Source organism: Bos grunniens, chromosome 3 (genome assembly GCF_055505025.1).
Source record: "Bos grunniens cultivar Pamir isolate PY7600 chromosome 3, Bosgru_T2T1.0, whole genome shotgun sequence".
Lineage (NCBI taxonomy): Eukaryota > Metazoa > Chordata > Mammalia > Artiodactyla > Bovidae > Bos > Bos grunniens.
In genome coordinates this window covers 121,373,859-121,395,130 of record NC_141167.1, presented here as the reverse complement: position 1 = coordinate 121,395,130, position 21,272 = coordinate 121,373,859, and the positions used below count along the sequence as shown (strand labels likewise).

Here is a 21,272-nt window from a genome sequence, read left to right as displayed (position 1 = left end):
CTGGTTAGAATTCACCAGTAAATCTGGATGTCAATGACAATGTTGGAGAAGGAAATGGCAACCCACTCCAGTGTTCTTGCCTGGAGAATCCCAAGGACAGAGGAGCCTGGTGGGCTGCCATCTATGGGGTCGTACAGAGTCAGACACAACTAAAGCGACTTAGCAGCAGCAGCAAAAATGACGATGTTACTTTCAGTCACTGAAAGAGTAAGTAAAAATAAAGAAGTCTAAGAACTAAACTGAAGGGAAGAATACTAAGAATAAGGAGAATGCAAAAAGGAGATTGGAGGAGTGAGTGAACCAATTTCTATAAGCTCAGGGATCAAAGTATTTCAAGACGGATAAAGTTAGCAGCTGTGTCTCCTGATTCAATGAAAAAGACACTAACCAAGAACTAACCACAAAGAAAATGGCTTGACAAGAGCCATTTCAGTGAAGTCACAGAGGCCAAAACCTGACTGGAACAGGTTCAAGACAAAAGGGAAGTAAAGAAGGAGAGGGACAAAGCATATGTACTTTTCCCAGAAGTTTTGCTGTGAATGGGGAAAAGAGAAACTGGCTGACTGTTGGTGGGAGAATAGAATCAAGGGAGGTTTGTTTTAGTTTGAGACAGACTACATATGTTTGTATACTGACGGATATATACTTAATTGGAAAGAGGCGAGAAGATAAGAAGAAGTGGGCCAATGCAGGAATGATGTCCTTGAGTAGACCAAAAGAGATGAGCTGCAGTAGATAAGAGGAGGAATTGGCTTTAGACATTTACATAAAAATTTCATCCACTCTAATAAAGTGGATGTACTACCAAGTGTATGGGTAGAAATTAGTTGTAGATTTGATGTATGGAGTACATGGAATTTCTCTCAGTGACACAGCAAATTATATAAATTACCAAATAACTTTCAGTTAGTCAGTTCTGTTCAGTCACTCAGTCGGGTTCAACTCTTTGTGACCCCATGGACTGCAGCACGTCAGGCTTCCTTCTCTATCACCAACTCCCAGAACTTGTTCAAACTCATGTCCATTGAGTCAGTGATGCCATCCAACTATCTCATCCTCTGTCATCCCCTTCTCCTCCTGCCTTCAATCTTTCCCAGCATCAAGGTCTTTTCAAATGAGTCAGTTTTTCGCATCAGGTGGCCAAAGTATTGGAGCTTCAGCTTCAAAATCAGTCCTACCAATGAACACCCAGGACTGGTCTCCTTTAGGATGGACTGGTTGAATCTCCTTGAAGTCCAAGGTACTCTCAAGAGTCTTCTTCAACATCACAGTTCAAAAGCATCACTTCTTTGGCACTCAGCTTTCTTTATGGTCCAATTCTCACATCCATACATGACTACCGGAAAAACCACAGCTTTGACAGACAGACCTTTGTCGGCAAAGTAATGTCTCTGCTTTTTAATGTGCTGTCTCGGTTGGTCATAGCTTTTCTTCCAAGGAGCAAAGGTCTTTTAATTTCATGGCTGCAGTCACCATCTGCAGTGATTTTGGAGCCCAAGAAAATAAAGTCTGTCACTGTTTCCATTGTTTCCCCATCTATTTGCCATGAAGTGATGGGACTGGATCTTAGTTTTTTGAATGTTGAATTTTAAGTCAGATTTTTCACTCTTCAGCTTCTTTTATATAGATTATAAGACTGCAAATTTGGTTTATTGTTTCAGAATCAATCATGCCAGAAATACTAACCTTTGTTACCGTATCCTCTATTTATAAAGGATTTTATTCAACTGGCAGTTAAGATTTCACAACTCAAGTATCATCAGTCTTTTACTGCCAGTTCCTCCTAGAAAGTTCTCCATATCAAGTAGGATAGTATTCACTAACAAATAAATTGTAATGCTCAATATTATTCTATCTTCTTTTTAAGTATATACATATTCTATAGTTATTGTCAGCATAGTAGTAACACTTTTAGCAATATAAAATAAAGCATTATTATGCAGCCAGGAAGTTTGTCATTTTATACTTCACAAGAAATTACTATAAAGAGAGAGATAACGGAGACATCAAATTATGCTTAAAAAAAAAAAATCACAAAATATTTATCCAACTTCATGGTTGTTTCAAACCATCTCTCTTGCACTGACAAATGTTTTATGGGGATATGAGTCTCCATCCTTGACCCACAAGACAGATGATGTAGCAAATCTATTGTAGCAGGCTCTAAGTATAAGCAGCGATGTTCTATAACTTGGAAAATTAAGATTTAGTTACGATAATGTCATGAACATTAATTCAATGCTCCCAGTGCCTTTTAAAGAAGGATTTGTTTGCTTACTTACAAGGCTGGTTGTATGTTTAAAAGTTTAAAAAAAAAAAATGAGGTTAGGGAAAGAAGTCATCACAGAGCTAAATAGGAAAGGCAAATTTTGAATTAAAATTCCAAGCAGAAATGCCAGTCTGAGCAAATAGTACTGTTAGCAGTTTGAAATACTAAAGGCATGAAAGATACATATATATTACATTCTTTTAAAAATGTGTAAACAAACATATACCATCTGTGATATGAATAAATGCTTGGAGACTTAGTATTTGCTAACATTAGCCAAAATCAAAAGTGAATACAGCAAGTATCTTTGGGCTTAATTTTAAAAATAATAACAACAACAACAAAAATTGCTCAACAATGAGCCAGGAACTGCTAATGGGAAATTTGTACTTCCATCTCCTGATAGTAACTACTAACTCTACTCTTCTTGTTTTTAAAGAATCTAGGCAAGTCTCCATAATGACAATTCCTACTGATATAAAACAACAATAAACTATACATAAGCTCAGCCGATAAAGAATCCACCTGCAATGTGGGAGGACCTGGATTTGATTCGTGGGTTGGGAAGATCCCCTGGAGGAGGTCATGGCAACCCACTCCAGTATTCTTGCCTGGAGAATCCCATGGACAGAGGAGCCTGGCGGGCTACAAACATGCCATGGGGTCGCAAAGAGTCAGAGACGACTGAGCAACTAAACAGAGCACAGCACAGCCCCGACGAAAGTCCATCTGGTTGTAACCTCCAGTCCTGCCTCTCTTCCAATATATAGGTTCTTTTGTCCTGGATGCTGGATTATTTTTACATGTAGTTTGGTGGTACTTTATCTGCTTGCTATCACTCCCAACTTGCTCCTTTGTCCAAGTGATCCTTGGGTATTTTTCCTCCTAGAACAGAGGCAGGAAATAGATGGGTTCCAGGCTAGGTATTTACAACTGGCCTCATGTTTACATTTCTTGGGGCTAAAAAGATGGGCTTCAGGCTGGACACTTAAAACTAGACTCCTATTTGCATTTCCTGAGACAGGAGGTAGGTTAGATATTTACAACCAGCCTCCTTTAGAAACAGACATAACAACAGAAATTGGGTAAATAGCCTGACTTTGTCTCCTTGAGGACACTTTAGACAGTAGCCATGGCAGAAACAGAGAAGGGCTAAACCCTGGTGAGGAAAAGATCAAGAGATCGAGTATTATCTATCCTTGGGGCAAGAGAAACATTGAGCATGTTCAAAAAGGCTCCTCAGGGGTCAAAAGGAGGGGGTACCAACCCATAATGTGTGATGCCACAGGACACCCGCTGGCCTCTGAGCTGGAAATCATTTTGGAAAAAATTGTGCACGTGTGTTGGAGAGGGTCCTAAAGAAGGTCAGATGTGGAAAAAGAAACCAGGTAATTGGCCAAAGATACAGACCTGGAAGAACTGCTCTACATAAATGATTTAACTTCCTCTTTAGGAAGTTAAATGTGCTCCTCCACATTAGGGAGGATCTCTCAGGGTGTGCATCTCTGCCTTACTTCAATTTTAACTAAACCATTTCTCTGCCTGCTCTCTCACTTGTTGTGCTGTGTCTCTAATAATAAACTTTGTACCTGTTTTAACAGTTTTGCCTCCATGAGAAAGGCATTTTTCAATGGGGGCAAGAGCCAGGGAAAACTTGCTTCTAGCCAGGAGCCCTTGCTGGTCTGATGGTTAGGATTTCGGGTTTTCATCCAGGCTTTTTGTTGTTGTTGTTTAATCATTAAGTTGTATCCAACTCTTTTGTGTGTAGCCCGCCAGGCTCCTCCATCCATGGGATTTCCCAGGCAAGAATACTGGAGTGGGTTGCCATGACCTCCTCCAGGGGATCTTCCTGACCTAGGAATCAAGCCCGCGTCTCCTGCATTGCAGCTGGATTATTTACCACTGAGTCACCAGGGAGGCCAGGCTACACACATCCAATTCCTGGGCGGGGAACTAAGATCTCACTTCATGTCACCATTCACTGCTATCTCGGAAATCAGAATTGGTCGTTCCTTTACTGATTTACAAGTTCCTCTGATCTCTTCTTTAGTTTCCCCAAAGTGTTCATTAACCTACTATTTCCAGTTTTTTCTACTCTCTAAATTGCATATATCTCATCTGACTAGACCCTGACCCTTTAAAGGAAACTGTACACTGGATTATCTGAGCTTTGAAAAGTTTGCTTTGCTATGCTATACTACACAGTTTTTACTTCCCCAGGAATTTTTCAACATAAAGATTCTGAATAGATCTAAATAAATGTCAAAACCTGAGCCAAGACAGAAATCTGTAAATAAGCAGGAATCCACACATAAGTCATTATGTACTATCATAAAAAAATTCAATTCTCATGGTCTGCTGCTGCTGCTGCTAAGTCGCGTCAGTCATGTCCGACTCTGTGCGACCCCACAGATGGCAGCCACCAGGCTCCCCCATCCCTGGAATTCTCCAGGCAAGAACACTGGAGTGGGCTGCCATTTCCTTCTCCAATGCATGAAAGTGAAAAGTGAAAGTGAAGTCGCTCAGTCATGTCCGACTCTTAGCAGGGGTCCATTAATTAGAAACACATGGATCCTCTAGGTGACACACTTCTCAAGGTGAGCCCCCCACAAACTAAATTTTTTATGTACTGATATTCCTTACCCAATCCAAAGAAACCACCTTCTCTTTCTTAAATTAAAATAAGACCAAAGGAGGTAATTAAAGTATAACACATTGGAATGACTGTCTCATTTAACACTCACTCATTACAAGAAGCTCCTTATCATGGGAAAAAATTACAAACAACACACAAAGGCTTAGTTTGAGAAACAACTAAAACTGATGTCTGACAGGCATTATTGAGAAAGAAAAAAATATTCTGTAGTTACTTTGAAATATTTTTAATAAATAAAATTATGAAGATTTCATTTTAACGTTATATAATTTCAGCTCATATTCATATCTTTCTGGTCTTTATATAGGTAATCTAATAACCATATTTTCAAAAGCACCATCTTTTGTTAAATATTCAAGAAAAGACCATGAATAAGAATCATAATGTCTAATCAGATTCTGTGCTATGTATATAGAATGTAGTTTCAAATAGTCTATGTGAATAAAAATAAAATTCAAGAATACAAAGGGTGAAGAAATTCAAATTTTAAAAAGAGAGTAACCAACTGACTTCAAATTCCACTTGAGTATATTATCTTCCTAATTCAGCTACAAAACTCAAAGTCAATTCAGCGGCCCCCTCTAGATACATTATTCTTCAGGTATGCACTTTATATATTCATGTCACTGTGGCTCCATTTTTTCTTCTACCCGTATTTATTTTTACCTGTCCTGATTTCATCATGTACCAAAATGATTTTTTACAAGTATTTCCATAAGTTACCATAAAATATTTCTGGAACAAAGTAAGAAAAAAGTATCCAGTTTTATGTTGTCTGGAAAGCCAAGGGCAAATAATAAATCCAAAAACAATAAATAACTGGATATCTATTCACAGCATCTTCCCTGCTGCTGCTGCTGCTGCTGCTAAGTCGCTTCAGTCGAAGATATCATCAAATTTGTGAAGCTTACTGGAAACATCCAGAATGAATGAAATGGAACTGAAACTATAAAGACTATCAAATAGCTAAATATATCTTACATAGGTTATATCAGCTTAAAGGACTTAACAGTATCTTTAAGAGGCTTATGATAGATAAAATCTCTTGTCTTTATGAGAGCATATTCTAATGAGAAAACAGTCATAAACAAATCAATAAAAAATAAAATAATTACAAATTCTAGTAAGTGCTTTTCAGGAGATAAACAGGGCTATACAAGACATAATAAAATTTGGGGGAAGGAAGGAAAGGAAGATGAATCTAGCTATGAGAGTTATGTAAGACCTCCCTTGGGTGACACTTGAGCTGAGAACTGAAAAAAAAAGGAAGAGCCAAGGGAAGAGCTTCTCAAGTACATAGATCAGTAAGTTTGTTACAAAGACTCAGAATCCAAAAGAAAAGAGGCAGAAGAAAGCTTGACATATTCAAGGAACTGAACTGAAATCAGTATAGCTACAGTGTAATGATCATTAGGAAGACAGAGTATGGCATGAAATGAGGCTAGAAAGGCAAACAAGGCACCAGCCATAAAGATTCAGTTCTTTTTCCTCTTTTATTTATATTTATAAATGCAATCAAAAGTCTTTGAGGAGTTTGAGATGGCAAAGTTACATAATCTGATCTAATATTTTAAAATACTCATTTTGGCTGCTGCATGGACAATAAAGTATAAGGGAATAAGAGTACTGGGTTGGCCAAAAAGTTCGTTCAGGTTTTTCCATAACATCTTATGCAAAAAACATGAGAGAACTTTTTGGCCAATCCAGTAAGATGAAAAGAAGTAAAGGGTATCTTAGATATGGAGAAAACAGATGATGAATTGGGTGAGGGACATGAAGGAAAGCAAGGAATCAGTAACCCATAGTCTGTTAAAATAAGCAAATAAGCAGTAATTATAATTTACTAAGATATGAAATTATCAAGATTAAAGAGATCAGTGAGATAGGAAGGGTAGGAAGATAAATTATAGTTAGACATATTATACCCAAGATGTCCAAAGATAACCAAAACAAAGTGTTAAATAATCAGTTGGACACAGGAGTATGCAACTCAGGGTAGAAGATCAGATTGTCAGTATACATTTGGAGATATTAAATGCTCCAGGAATTGATATAATTTTATGAAGGACAGAGTGCATGTAGAGAACACAGCACAGGCTATGGGGTTCCACTAAAACATTGACAAATAATTATAGAATAAGAAATATCAACAACGGTTACTGAAAACCAGCCAGAGATGCTAATAAAAGTTAAATAGGCAAAAGTGGTATCACAGATGCCAAAAACAAAAGTGCTTCAAGAAAGAAGTGACAGACTGTGCTAAACACAACTGGGTTAAAAGAAAGAAGTATACTTTTGAGGCAAAATGGAAGTCACTAGTGACTTTGACAAAAAGTTTCAGTGAAAAAGGAAGTTAAAAGGCAGATTAGGGTTGGTAGGTAAATAAGTGGAACATGGTAAGAAAAAGGAGACAGTACATGTCAGCTACTCTTATGAAGAGTCTGATTATAAAAGGAGCAAAGACATGAGTCTAGAGCGGAATGTGGGTCAATTAAGAGATTTTTTTTTAAGACAAGAGAATAATAGAGCATGTTTGAGGTGGAAAGGAAAAATTCAACAGAAAAGGTAATAATAAAGATGCAGGACAAGGAGCAAACTCCTTGAAAAGATGGAAAGAGATAGAAACTGCACTGGTTAGCTTCTGTTAGGAGCAGATACACTTCTTCCCACAACGTGACCCCTTCTGTCATAGACAATGTGAGGACAGATGCTGGAAAGCTGAGAGATTCAAAAGTAGGAAAGTGAATGCTTTTTTCCCCCTACTATGAATGAAAGAAGGTTATCGGCTAGGGAGTAGGATGAGGACAAAGTGTAGTGCTGAAAGTCTGATAGACCTAAGGTGTGACAGTTGCAGACTGTTCTAACACAGTGCGGAGTGCCCAATGAAGTCTGTGGTCACATAATTCCTCACGAACATTCAGTGACTCAGTTGCAGACCAAGAGAAGGCAAATAATTTGGTTCAATGAGATGGAGTGCTGCCCAGCAAGTCCCCACATTCCCACTGGGCCTCTCCTTCACCCCAGCAAAAGTGACAGAAGAAAAGGAAGGGACAGAAATGAAAGATACAAACACTTAAAATAGATATTCACAGTAAAAGCAAGAAGCCTACGTTTTCATTTTTTCTATTTCTATGCAAGACAGTAATAGAATGACACTCCCTTCCAATATAGGCAATTCCTACTACCCAAAAACCCATCTGGACTTAGAACTGAATAAAAGATTGAGAAAAAAAAAAACGCAACATAAACAGCATTAAGTCCTTATTGTTAAAATGCTAAGGCCTATTGTCAAAACAATCAGAGACATAATCTTTAGATGTTACATCTAACATCAAATCATTTTCCTCAGTAGCAATACTATCTTGGTAACATGGAAATATTTCCATTTTCCTTAGTCAGCCAAGATTCTTTCCATAATCTACCAGTCAAAAGTCTTTATCTTTCTTTGAAAACTTATAGACAAAAGTGCTAAGTAATGTTCGATGTCATAGGATCATCACTAAAATGTTTTTTTCTCTTCAATGATTCAATGACTACAGTATCTAACACTTACATCAAATATTAAAAAGGATTTAATAATCTGAAATGCAGTACTAGAATGTGTTAACAATCTATGACAAAAAGGAAAAATGAAATTCCCTACAAAATAGTATACTCAGAAATGTGTTAAAGAAACAACTGCAATCAGTTAAGATTCAGTGGAACATGAAAATGAGATAGACAATCTTCTTGCTAAGCTGTGATCAAACTTACAATTGATCAGACTCTTTAAGATTATTCCCAAGAATGTTATCACTTTAAAAACTCTTATTTTTACCAATTTTACTTGTTTTCGAAAGCAAAATTTTAGCTGATTTTGTCCCAGCTTCCCAAACCCTCCAAATATGTTATTTTCCCATAACTTGAAATATTGTATATTTCAAGAATATACAGAGAATGTGGAAAACCCAATTGTATAGCTCATCTTTAGCTTATTTTTATAGGTAAATTTTACTCATCTATTATTTAATTGTCATATAACTGACTGGCTTTTATTCCCATAGAAACTGGAAATAAATTACCAAAACTGGGATATACTGATAAAACTGCTTAATTTAAAACACCTCATATTTGGTGATCTGGTATCAAATTTCAGAGAATCAAGAATAAACTTAAATAAAAATAAATAAAATTTTAAAAATAAATAAAAATTAAATCTGGCAGTTAGGAAAGCTGTTAGGAATTTTTCTTATAGGTTTTAGCTTGGGCCTCCCAGCTGTATCTTTAGTTGCTAATATTTTTATTATATATGAGTAAAATGCTTCCTTAAAAATCCCAAAGAAAAATATGAATAAACATCTTACTGGTTATTATAATTACATGTATACAGTTCAAATGCCAAGTAAACTACAGACATATATGCTAGATTACTGATGTAAACAGTAGTACATTCCATGGAGAAGGGGTGTGTGAACATGAGGAATACTGAAAAAAAAATGCAATTTTAGTAGAATTTAGAAGTTGATTTTTTTTTCATTAACATCAAATACCAAGAAGACAAGGATCTGTTAAAATTTTTTTCATGTAAATAAAGGAGAAATAATTCTTTTGGTAAATTGCATATATAGATGACAAAAGACCATATAAAATTCATCATAAAGAATGTATTGAAAGTATTTCATGATTTGAAGAAAAATCATAAAAAAATAAATAAATACAAAGCAACTAATAATAACCAGGGCTATATCTTCACTAAAGCCAACAATCATTAAGTCAATACATTAAACTGTGTCTAAACACTGTCTTCTGATACTTACATTTTATAAAGAATTGTCTTGGGTAAACTGCAGTTTCCTGCTACGTGATAAAATTCATGCAAGTGAGGCACACTTGAATTCTGTTTTTAAGTTACATATTCATATATTACATGTCATTTTGATCATTTTTTCCAGCAAGAATAAGTTGATATAATTCAGTTTCTTTCAAAATAACCCATTAAAAAGTTTTCATTATCAAAAATCATCAGAAGAATCACAGCCTATTTAAAGAATAACATCCTCACCAGACTGATGATGTGTACGGTGTCCAGATGCCTCAACAGGCTGCCTCTGTTCACTGTCTGGAGAAGACAGCAAAGAAGTAGAATGAGGGCTTTCTGTAGAAGATGATGCCAAATGACCCTGAGTTGACACAGTAGAGGATGTAGAAGGCTGAAGAAACTGTTCATCTGGAGTATCTACTTCCATTGCAGTTTCACCCACTTCCAAATCAGTACTTGATGGGACCGTAGGAAGAGTTGAAACATCTGACTGATTCGTCCCACCTTCAAAAAACACATTGTAATACAAACTGAAATACTAAATGCTTTCCAAAACCAGCTCCTCTAAAGAGAGATGTTCAAGAAATATATATGCGCACACATACATAGAGAAATAGATAATTTCAGGATATCAAAAGCACCCACTGGTGGTTTGGTACCTTAATCAAACATGCTAATTAATAGGGGTAAAAAACCTACCTATGGCACATTCCTGTTAACAATAATCAACCTTCCAAGCAAAATGCTCAATATTGCAGCTTTACTTAGACAATGCTAAATAACAGCTTGCAAGATGCCTATTAACAGCTTGCAAGATGCCTATAAATAATGTCTTGTTCCTTAAGTTTGAAGATGATAATTCTGATTTAATAGATGGACAGGGAAACCTGGCATATGGCTGTCCACAGGGTCACAAAGAGTTGGACACGACTTGGTGACTGAACAACAACAATGAAAGGATAAGGGACTTATATTAATATATTTCCACTCTGTAACATAATAGTATCCTTAGGAAAATATTTAATGAAAAATTTTATTAACAAGAGTAAAGCTAAATTAGGTCAGAATGGGATTAAGTTCCCAATTCCCACTTCACTGGCAGCAGCGCTTTAGCCACTGAACAACATGATGCGATCATGATTTTAAAAGGCTTCAGTGTCTGCAATGTGTTGTGGCAGGCCTTGTGCTATCTGCAACAGAATAATTAAGAATACTCAATAAATGTTAAAAACTTCCCAGATTTTGCTTCAAATCCATATTATTAAAAGAAAGATACAGAATGAATTAATCAAGTTCATGTCTTAAAAGATGCTAATACAGAATATAAATTTTTTCCTTTAATTATCTTGATTTAAATATATCTTAGTTTAAATTTAAGCACAAATGTGATAACCCTTAAGCAAATCCATAGTCTAAGAAATTTTTTAAGTTTATATATGCAGAATTTAACAAGAACCATTTTTAAATGAAATTTAATAGAAATTTTCATTTTGGGACTTAAAGCAAGTAGGAATTAACTTTCATATTCCTGACTTTTGACAGAGATAGGTAACTTATCAAAGACCATAAAGCTGGAAAGTAGTAAACCAAAATATGAAAATAGGTCAGCTAATGCCAGAAATAGCAATTAATAACCATTGTATATAAATAACCAAAAGAAGAAACTATTCAATTACATAAAACTTACTTATCCACAGAGTTTAACCTACATCCACTCTCAGAATACATACAAATGGACTTACAAGGCAGAATATCAGATTCTCTTACTTTACTTGAGAAAAGCAAACAATGAGGGCTATGTCAAGAGGAACCTAAACGAACAATTATACCCAACACCCTTTGTCCTCTACTGTTCCACACAATACAGTAAGAACTTTATGATCACTAAGGATATAAAACATGGTATACATTAGATAATATAAATAAAACTGACTTCAAAAAATAGTTTTTGCAAGCTTTCTGGTAGCTTTAATTAATAATGAAAATTACCTCTGGGTCGAGATCTTCCTCGTCCTCTATTGCTTTGTGCAACTTCGCTTGCTTCTTCAAACCACCTTGATAACATGTCAGACATTCTCTGCATCAATGACACATTGGGACTTTGCTCTCCTATGATAACAAAACAGGTCTTATCAGTGAACTTAGTTCTTTCATTAATGTAAAAACCTATATTTGAAGGCCTTTAAAGTGAAAGCAATTAAAACTCAAATTGCTTAAATTATATGAATGCATATGTAAAGCTACTAGGGCTATCATCACATTTTATAGTAAATGTATATATGAATCACTCTCATCTGTATTTTGAGTTCCTCCTACATCTTTGCCAATCCTTAGTTACTTCCACAGTCCCACCCTTACCCCAACCCACATCTTTAGGCCTAAGAGTACACAGATAGGAAGAGCTCATGAATTTTAAGTTGAACAGATTAAAAACAAAGTATGACCTCTCTCTTAAATTTCCCTAAACTGAAGGTTTGCCCTCTCACTTAAATTCCCTTAAACTGAATTTATATTCATCATCATTTACTGCAAATTACATATAGTTGAAATTAACTGAAACCAGAAAATATTTTATCTTTTCCCTCCCCTCTTTTCTTCCTTCAAATATTTGAGTAGTCCCAAGGGCATTTTCAAATTTACTATCCCATCAAATTGAAACTGTGATAATTCTATTCTACAATAATATAATTTAAAATAAAAGCTGTTTTTGTATTTTCTATGAAAATAGAATTTATTCTATGCTTTATTACCTTTATATAATGTAGCTTTATATTTTAAAATATGATGTCAAATAATACAAACACTAATATATTGGAAAATATGCTTTTGATCTTAAAAGATTTCAGAAATTAGAATAAGACCCATTTATTATATAAAATCACAAACATTACTTTTATTTTAAATGTGCCATCTTAACACTCCCAAAGAGTAGTTTCTAATGCCTATCAAAGGCATCTGATAGGAGGGGGAAAAAAAATTTTTTATGTGCTCTTATAAAACTCTCAGATTGGAAACTGGGAGTTTTCAATTCTCTCTATAGCAAATACAAAAGCAAAAATTATAAAGTTTGATAATACCCAATCTTGCTGTGGCAAAAAATGTATTCTTAGACTTTCAGTGGGAATGCAAAATAGTATATACTTTTCAGAGGGTAATTTGATAACTATCAATATTAAAATCCACTTATCCAGTGACCCACACATTCCACTTTTAGGATTTCATCCTAAGACATACTTGCACAAGTTCATGTACAAAGATATATGTACAAAGATGTTTGTTACAATATCACTTATAAAGTGAAAAAATGCAAACAAGCTAAAATATTAATTTTTAAAAAGCTGACCAAAGTATAGTTACCATCTCGTTCTCGTTCACTCTCAGGCCTTGCTCGGGGTCCAGTATCTGACCAATCACCACGAAGTCTCAAACGTTTAACTGGAGGCTGTCGTAACTAAAAGATGAGAAGAAAACTCGTTTGCTGAATTCTTAAAGCACGCTGTAAGTCTAATAGATTCTTCCCATTTTTTTTTTTTTTTTACTTTATTTATTGAGATGCTAAATCAAAATACGGGGCTTCCCTGGTGGCTCAGTGGTAAATAACCCACCTGCCAACGCATGAGACATGGTTCAATCCCTGGATTGAGAAGATCCCATGGAGAAGGAAATGGCAACCCACTTCAGTATTTTTGCCTCAGAAATCCCATGGACAGAGAAGCCTGGCAGGGTATAGTCCAAGGGGTTAAAATAGAATTGGACATGACTTAGCGACTAAACAACAACAAAAAATCAAAGTATGAAAGACAGCCATAAATATCCATTGATGTTGACAGCCTATACTTAGTATCTTCAACCTAAAGACTGAATGTAACTTTAAAATCGTGTACATGTGATATCAAATCCCATCATCTTTCAACTGACAAGGGAAAAGTTATCTAACTGCATTAAGCCTAAGTTTTCTATTATGATGATAAATATAGTGTAGGTAAAATAGCTACATACCTAATTGGCAATAGGAGTAACCATTATTTTATTATTATTACTGACAATACACTCTCTGGTTCTCCCCCCAGCATCTATTCCAACCTCCATTACTCACCTCAGTGTCTTTACTCTACCTTGTTGTTCTCATTCTCAGCTACTAACTTTTCCTACTACTTCAGAAAAAAATAAAGTCAGTTCTATAGAAATGATATCAATTTCCTCAATTTCATTCCATAAACTTATCTATATCTACTTTTTAATTTCTTCCAATCTTTCTCAGGAGATGGATCATTTGTTTTAAGCCTTATCTCTATTTGTGCTTTTTATTTCATTCCTTGAATAATTATTCTATTTCTATACCTACATTCCTCTCTTCTTTCTTGATTCTTCCTCACAATGTACTAAAGGTTCCTATCATTTCTAATAGGTAAAACACTGCCATTCCCTATTTCTATTCAGCATTTATTCTTTTCTCATGCTTTCTGAAGCTTTACTGTCAAGCTTCTTTTAAAAAGTCTGTATTCATTCTATTTTTATCTACCACTCTTCACTCAATTCACTGAAGTCAACTCATTTTTCCACTGAATTCTCACCCATATCACCAGTGAATGATCAATTGCTAAGTTCCATGATCAATGATAAAATGATCAAAAATCAATTTCCAATTTGAATGGCACCTTTTAGAGATTCTATTTGATGTTGATGGTATCTGACACTCTTAATCACTCCCTTTAACTTTCACATTTTTAACATCTTTTTATTGATGTATAATTTACATACCATAATATTTACCCTTTTTAAAGTATTTATCCTTTTAAAGCAGACAAATCAGTAGTATATATTTACAAAAGCTATGCAGATACTTGTATCTCACTAATCCAGATCATTTTCATCACTCCCCACTTGCCCCTCAACTCACCTCCTGACAATCACTCATCTACTCTGTCTCTATGGATATGCTTATTCTGGACACATCATGGAAGTGTAATAATATAATATGTGGTCATCGTGTATTACTTCTTTCACTTAGCACAGTATTTTTCAAGGTGCATCCACACTGCAGCATGTATCAGTATTTCATCGCTACTTTTATGGCTCAATAATATTCTACTTTTTAAATATACCACATTTTGTTTATTCATTCATCAGCTGATACAAACTGAGCTCTTTCCACTTTTTGGCTATTGTAACTAATGCTGCTATGAACATACACGCAAGTTTTTATGGGGACATGTTTTCGATTTTCTTGGGTATATAATCTAGCATGGAATTGCCAAATCATATGATAGCTTCCATGTTTAAATTTTGAGGAACTGCCAAGCTGTTTTCCAAGGCACCTGTGCTATTTCATATTCCTACCAGTAATGTATGAGGGCTCTGATTTCTCCACATTTTCATGAACACTTACACTTGTCACTGGCTTTTTTAGTCAATCTAGTAAGTATGAAGTGGTACCCCACTGTGGCTTTGATCAGTGATGTTAAACATCTCCATATGTGCTTAATGGCCATTTGTATATCTTTTTTGGAGAAACGTCTATTCAAATTCTTTATCAATTTTTAATTAAGATATTTATCTTTTTATTGTTGAGTAACAAGTGTTCTTTATATAACATATTCTGGATACTAGATTCTAAATCATAAACTAGATGTATGATTTGCAAATATTTTCTCCAGTGTTGTGGGTCACTCCCTTATATTTTAACATAACATTCACTTTTTCCTCCGCACAATTTAGCAAGTTTTGATAGAAATTTAGTGATAGCTTAGTGGTAAATTTTCTACTTTCTCCTGGAAATGATACTGAGCAACAAGGAGAATGGGAGTGGGGTGGGGTAGTGGGGAAATGGGGGACTTTCCATTCTCAGCAAAGGAAACAGAAACCCCTCTAAAATATTCCATATTATATATAAGTATGGTTAAAAGCAACTGAGAATAACAAAACCTGCAGAGGAAGTCACAAGTGTGAAAAGGAAAAATTAGAAGATGCCTAGTGTGGTAGTTGTTTAAATGTCAGACAAATAATCATTTCCAGAGAGAGCCTCACCCTGTATAAAAACTGTACTTAGAATAATAAACTAGAGCTCTGTTCCATGGTTACAAGAGAGAAATTTCTATTATACAGGCAAAGAACTGATGCTATAGTCTCAGCAAGTATATCTGGAACAAGATCTTCAAGTTAAAAACAGTCTCAAGTTTGATTTTTTGAGATATGCGAAATAATCTACAGTCCTGAAAATGGTACAGTCAGTCATTCCATAAAAAACCCTGAAAATCATATTCAGTCAGTAATTCCATAAAAAATTTTTCAGCACCTTTTATGTGTCAGCCACTACACTTCGTATCAGGGCAAGATCAACAGACAAAACATAGAAAAATTCTCAATGTAACAGAGTTTACAAAATACATGAAATTAAACAAGTAAAATATACAGAGAAAGTCGTGTTATACAATAAAATTAGGTAGAAAAGGGAGATAGGTAGTACCAGAGAATTAAGGGATACAATTCTAAATAATGTGGTATGCTAGGGTCTAACGGAGAAAAAAAACAAGCGCAAAGCACTGTAAGAGGTAAAGGAAGAAGAAATCCAGATAATCTGGAGGAGGTCATTTCAGGCAAAGTAAATGCAAAAACTGTAAGGCAGAAGCACACTTAGCCTGCCTGAGTAAATAAGTAACTGGATGTGGCTAGAGTGGAGCAAACAAGGCAGAGAGCCGTAGAAGTGACAAGAACCAGGTAACACGAGATCTTGAAGCCACTGTACGGACCTCAATTTTGAGTGAGGTGGTGAGCCATTGTGGAGTGTGAATCAGAACAGTGGCATCATTTGACCTATGTCTTAAAAGATTACTTTGGCTACTGTGTAGCTAAAGGATTGGAGAGGGTGGTATGAAAGCAGGGACCTAGTAAGAAAGCTATCATAATAATCCAGGAGAGGTGCTGATGCCTTGGATCAGTGTTAGTGGTAGAATGGGAAGTAATACTAACACATTTTAGTTACAGGTTCCCCCTGCTATCTGAAAGCAGAATGCTCCTATGAAACCCTTCATAAGTCAAAGTGGAGTAACACAAAGAAGCAATTACATTAAGACACATCTTGCTAACTGATGTACAAAATAAATCAAGATAAGGCACAGATGTTTACAGACACAACTCAATACTCAGAGCCTAATGCTGAGATATAAACACAATTCAAAGCCAGGGCAGCTTGACACTGAAATGCCAAGTGTAGCTCCCTGGGAAGGAGTGTGGTGGCACCAAGCGCCACTCAGGGTGCACACTGCAACAATCAATAGGCGCTGTTTCCACTTTTCACCTTTCTTTTCTGTAAAAGTGAAAATCCTCTTTGGATGTTTTAGTCAGTGAAATCAAGTACTGATGCAGGTCTTCAGTAAAAGCAAAGCGATATAGAAGCAAACTTTCAAAAAGCTGGGGACACCTGTAAAACTTTTAGGAATACATCATGAGGACCAGGAGAAAATGAGAGATGGGATTCAACAAAGCAGTCCAATAATGTGCTAAGTAGGTGGGGAAAAAAATGTCAAAAAGATATGAGAGAAAAAAAGAAAAGACAATAGAAAGAAAAAAAGGAATACCAAAATAAAAGAAAATGAGAAGTGGAAAAAAATCTGAATAAGACAAAAGAATATGGTAAATAAAGAAGGGGAACATGAACCCCCTGGTGGTCCGGTGCCTTGGATGCCATGCTTTCACTGTGAGAGCCAGGATTCAGTCCCTGGTGGGGAACTGAGACCCCACATGCTGTGCAACACGGCCAAAAAAAGGGAGCAGGAGCAAAGGGGAAAGTATTAGAGGATATAGGAAATAATCCTGGAGAAGGAAAAGGCTACCCACTATAGTATTCTGGCCTGGAGAATTCCATGGACTGTATTCCACGGGATTACAAAGAGTTGGACACGACATGACTGAGCAACTTTCATTCACTCAAAGGAAATAATATAGAAAAGAGACCCCTACGAATTACATAAAAATATGAAAACACAAGAAAAAATCATATATTAAACTTGTATTCATACTTTAAAAACCTGCTCAACACTTTTCTTATTTTCCCAACTAAAAACAATTATTTTCTTTGGTCTACTTATATGGAACAATTCTTATATATAATTATGTTATTTTAACTTTCACACATTTATTTATAAATCTTACTCTTTTATCTATTTATTTGCAAACTCATGAATGACAGGTCATATCTTTGTCACAGTCAGCCTTGATTTTCTCAAGTTTAGTAGATAGTACTACTGCTGCTGCTGCTAAGTCGCTTCAATCGTGTCCAACTCTGTGCGACCCCAGAGATGGCAGCCCACCAGGCTCTGCCGTCCCTGGGATTCTCCAGGCAAGAACACTGGAGTGGGTTGCCATTTCCTTCTCCAGTAGATAGTACAGTAGATACCAAATAACTATTTGGTGAGCTGAGAAGAGCTTGTCTGAACATTACTACAAAGAATTTAACATAAAACACTGAAAGAAAAGATAGTTATATTAAGAGGAAGACAGTTTATTAATTTCTTTTCCTAGACAGACCTGTAAATTGTTTCATTACAATAAGCATAATTTTTATACCTTTAATCCATTTTCAGAATTATTTTTCTTAATTCAGTTAATTCAACAAAGAACACTGAGAAAAACATGTTAAAAAAAACAACTGCTCATGACTCAGCCTCATTCACTCTGATTATATAAACATCCTTTGGCTAAGTTTTCTATGGCATAAAAGCTAGTTGGCTTGCTTAAAATGTTTCTGCATTTCCCACTCTTTCATTATGTAACAATGTTCACAAAGTTTGACTGTAACATTACTAAAGCTCATTCTTTCAAGAGGAAATTACATAGTAACAACAGACTTTAGGTTTTCAATCAGACCTCTAATCTCAAAACTAGCTTTCATTAGCAACATACTCTCTTCACAAATTTCTTAATTCAGTTAAATATAGTGCCACATGTAATCTTGATTTTTTTTTTTATTTTATAACCCTATCAACCTGCAAATATAAGAACTGGATTTAATTTTGCATCTCATAGGAATTACAAAATCATTGTTGTTCTTTAGTACCTTTAAAATGTATTTATTAGTTAGAGGTGAACAAATACTTAACAGTCACTGATAATTAATAAAAAGCAACGGTTTACTTCAAAAGACGTTAACAATCCAAAGAATAGAATGGTTAAACACAGGACATGTTAAAAAAAAAAAAAAACCCAAAGTGAAAAACACAAGGTGAAAGAAGCTTAAGAGGCAAACGTTATTCTACTGCTGTGTACTGTCAATGACATATTATTTCTGGTTTCTGCTTTTCCCTGGTTTCGATCCCTGGGTTGGGAAGATCCCCTGGAGAAGGAAATGGCAACCCACTCCAGTACTCTTGCCTGGAAAATTCCATGGACTGAGGAGCCTGGTAGACTACAGTCCATGGGGACACAAAGAGTCTGACACAACTGAGCAACTTCACTTTCACTTTTCTGCTTTTCCTAAGAAAATGACTGATAATTTTAAAGTCATTTTAGGAACAATAATTCTTTCACCTATCTTTCAAAACATAATATATATGTATCTAGAAATTGATGAAGAAAAGGGTATCTATAGATACCAGTTCAGTTCAGTTCAGTTCAGTCACTCAGTTGTGTCCAACTCTTTGCAACCCCATGGACTGCAGCATGCCAGGCTTCCCTGTCCATGACCAAATCTCAGAGCATGCTAGATATAGGTATGTATATAGATACATACATACATATATATATATATATATATATATATAAAATGTACTGTATCAACTTCCAAGGCACTAAATGTTTACATACACCTACCAATAGGAGTTTCACCTATTACCATTTACTATTCATATATAGACAGCAAGCTCCTCCTCTACTGATTCTGTATATGTGTTGTGCTGTGTGCAAATGTCACTAGCTCATAACTGTGACCAAGGCAGAATCAGAAGAGAGGAAGGACCACTATCCACCTGTGAACAGTAAATATTTTTGCATGAAATAAACAGTAAGTCTCTTGGAAGCTTATACATCACATTTTTTTTTAATTTTAATTACCTTTTCTGCAACTGTCAGAACTGGTACTATTTCTTGGTGCTGCTATACATCCATAAACTTGGAGAAACATTTTGCTATTAGACATTTACTCTTTTAAAATATTATATAATACTTTCATCGGGTACCTTTTCCTTATTTATTACTCCCATTCTTTCATGCATGTTTCACGTCTTTGCTCCACAGACTGTAAATGCCGTGAAAACTCACTCTATTTTTTGAAGCCCTTAAGGCTTCAAATTTAGGAGTTACTGAATTAATGCCCCAAGAGTTAGTGAATTAATGTTTTCTGAATCAAATAAAAGAACATAGCTCTGAGTAAATTTACCTCTTCTCTTCTCTCTTCTGCAGAAGGAGTTTTAAGTTCTCGTGCTGTATCATCTTTTGGGTCAAAAAGATATATATAATCTGAAGAGTAACTAACAAGAATCTCTTGACCATCTTCACTGTAACACAGAGATGTCACCCTGCATGACTTATTATTAAGATGGGAAGGGATAAAACGAGCAACCATTCCAGTAGTTCCTCGGCCTGCGTAATTCCCTAATAAGAAAAAAGAAATTGTTTAAAATTCATAATGTTTTTCAAGAAAAACACTTTAAAAACTCATCTGAATTATAAGATATGTATTTAATGTAGCAAAGTAAATCCAAGCTATCATATTCTATTTCTGGAAAATACTCTGTAATAAATAGTCAGATTTTGTAACAAAATGAAAAAGAATACAGCATAAAGGTTATATTATCTTCCAAAAAGAATTCATTATTTTCTAGAATTCCAGATTAAGTCAATGTGGTTTTTTTCCCCAAAATATTAGCTATTTAATCATTTAAAATGATCTATAATTAGAGTCATACTAAATCATCTCTTAAAATTCTCCAAATTAAGATAATTTTCATAAGGTAAATCAGAAAGTTGACATTTACTAATATACTAGATAAAACAGTATAGTATCTGTTTAATAAGACTTATCTTTTACTTTATATCACTAAAAGATTTTTTATTGGTGTGAAATTCTCCTCATAAAATAACAGAGTGGGAACATTACTTTAATTTTAATTAATTTTGACAGTCATCAATATAATGCAATATGACAGGGAGAGTTACAATTGGCACTTGGTGCTTTCCAGGCCCAAACATGCTAAATTTCCACAAAGCTGCATTATCTTGCACTCTGAGGTTTTGCCTTGCCCAAAACAGCAATCACGTCTCATCCACTGAGATATGATAGTTGGGCCTATAGTTTCATATTATATTACTACCGTTCCCATTAAATATGCATATTCAAATAGATAAGACTTCTCAATCACAGTGCAAAAAATGAAAAAAGATCCCATCTGGTTTTCCCATTTCAATAGTGTATGTCCATTTTCACTGGACATAAACTAACATTGAGATAAACACTGTTAATTTATGATCAAGTCCACTTTTATTTTTATTTATAAATCTTTATATATACATGGGGTGTGTATGTGTGTGTTAGAGAGAGAGGAAATCTTGACATT

The 21,272-nt window shown here is 35.1% G+C and overlaps 1 protein-coding gene across 48 annotated transcripts in view; it reads right to left on the bottom strand.

Annotated features, from left to right (window-relative positions):
* DCAF6 (DDB1 and CUL4 associated factor 6) overlaps nt 1-21,272 on the bottom strand; it is a 181,743-nt gene that overhangs the window by 74,716 nt on the left and 85,755 nt on the right. For all 48 annotated transcript variants that reach the window (XR_015161364.1, XR_015161362.1, XR_015161365.1 and 45 more), the window contains 4 exons: nt 20,096-20,310; nt 13,081-13,174; nt 11,713-11,832; nt 9,967-10,227 (listed from right to left, as the gene is read on the bottom strand). Coding sequence is in view for 34 of the 48 variants with exons in the window: in XM_086393973.1 (XP_086250099.1) it covers nt 9,967-10,227; nt 11,713-11,832; nt 13,081-13,174; nt 20,096-20,310 (690 nt within the window). In the remaining 14 variants the exon portion in view is untranslated. The remainder of the gene's footprint in view (nt 1-9,966; nt 10,228-11,712; nt 11,833-13,080; nt 13,175-20,095; nt 20,311-21,272) is intronic.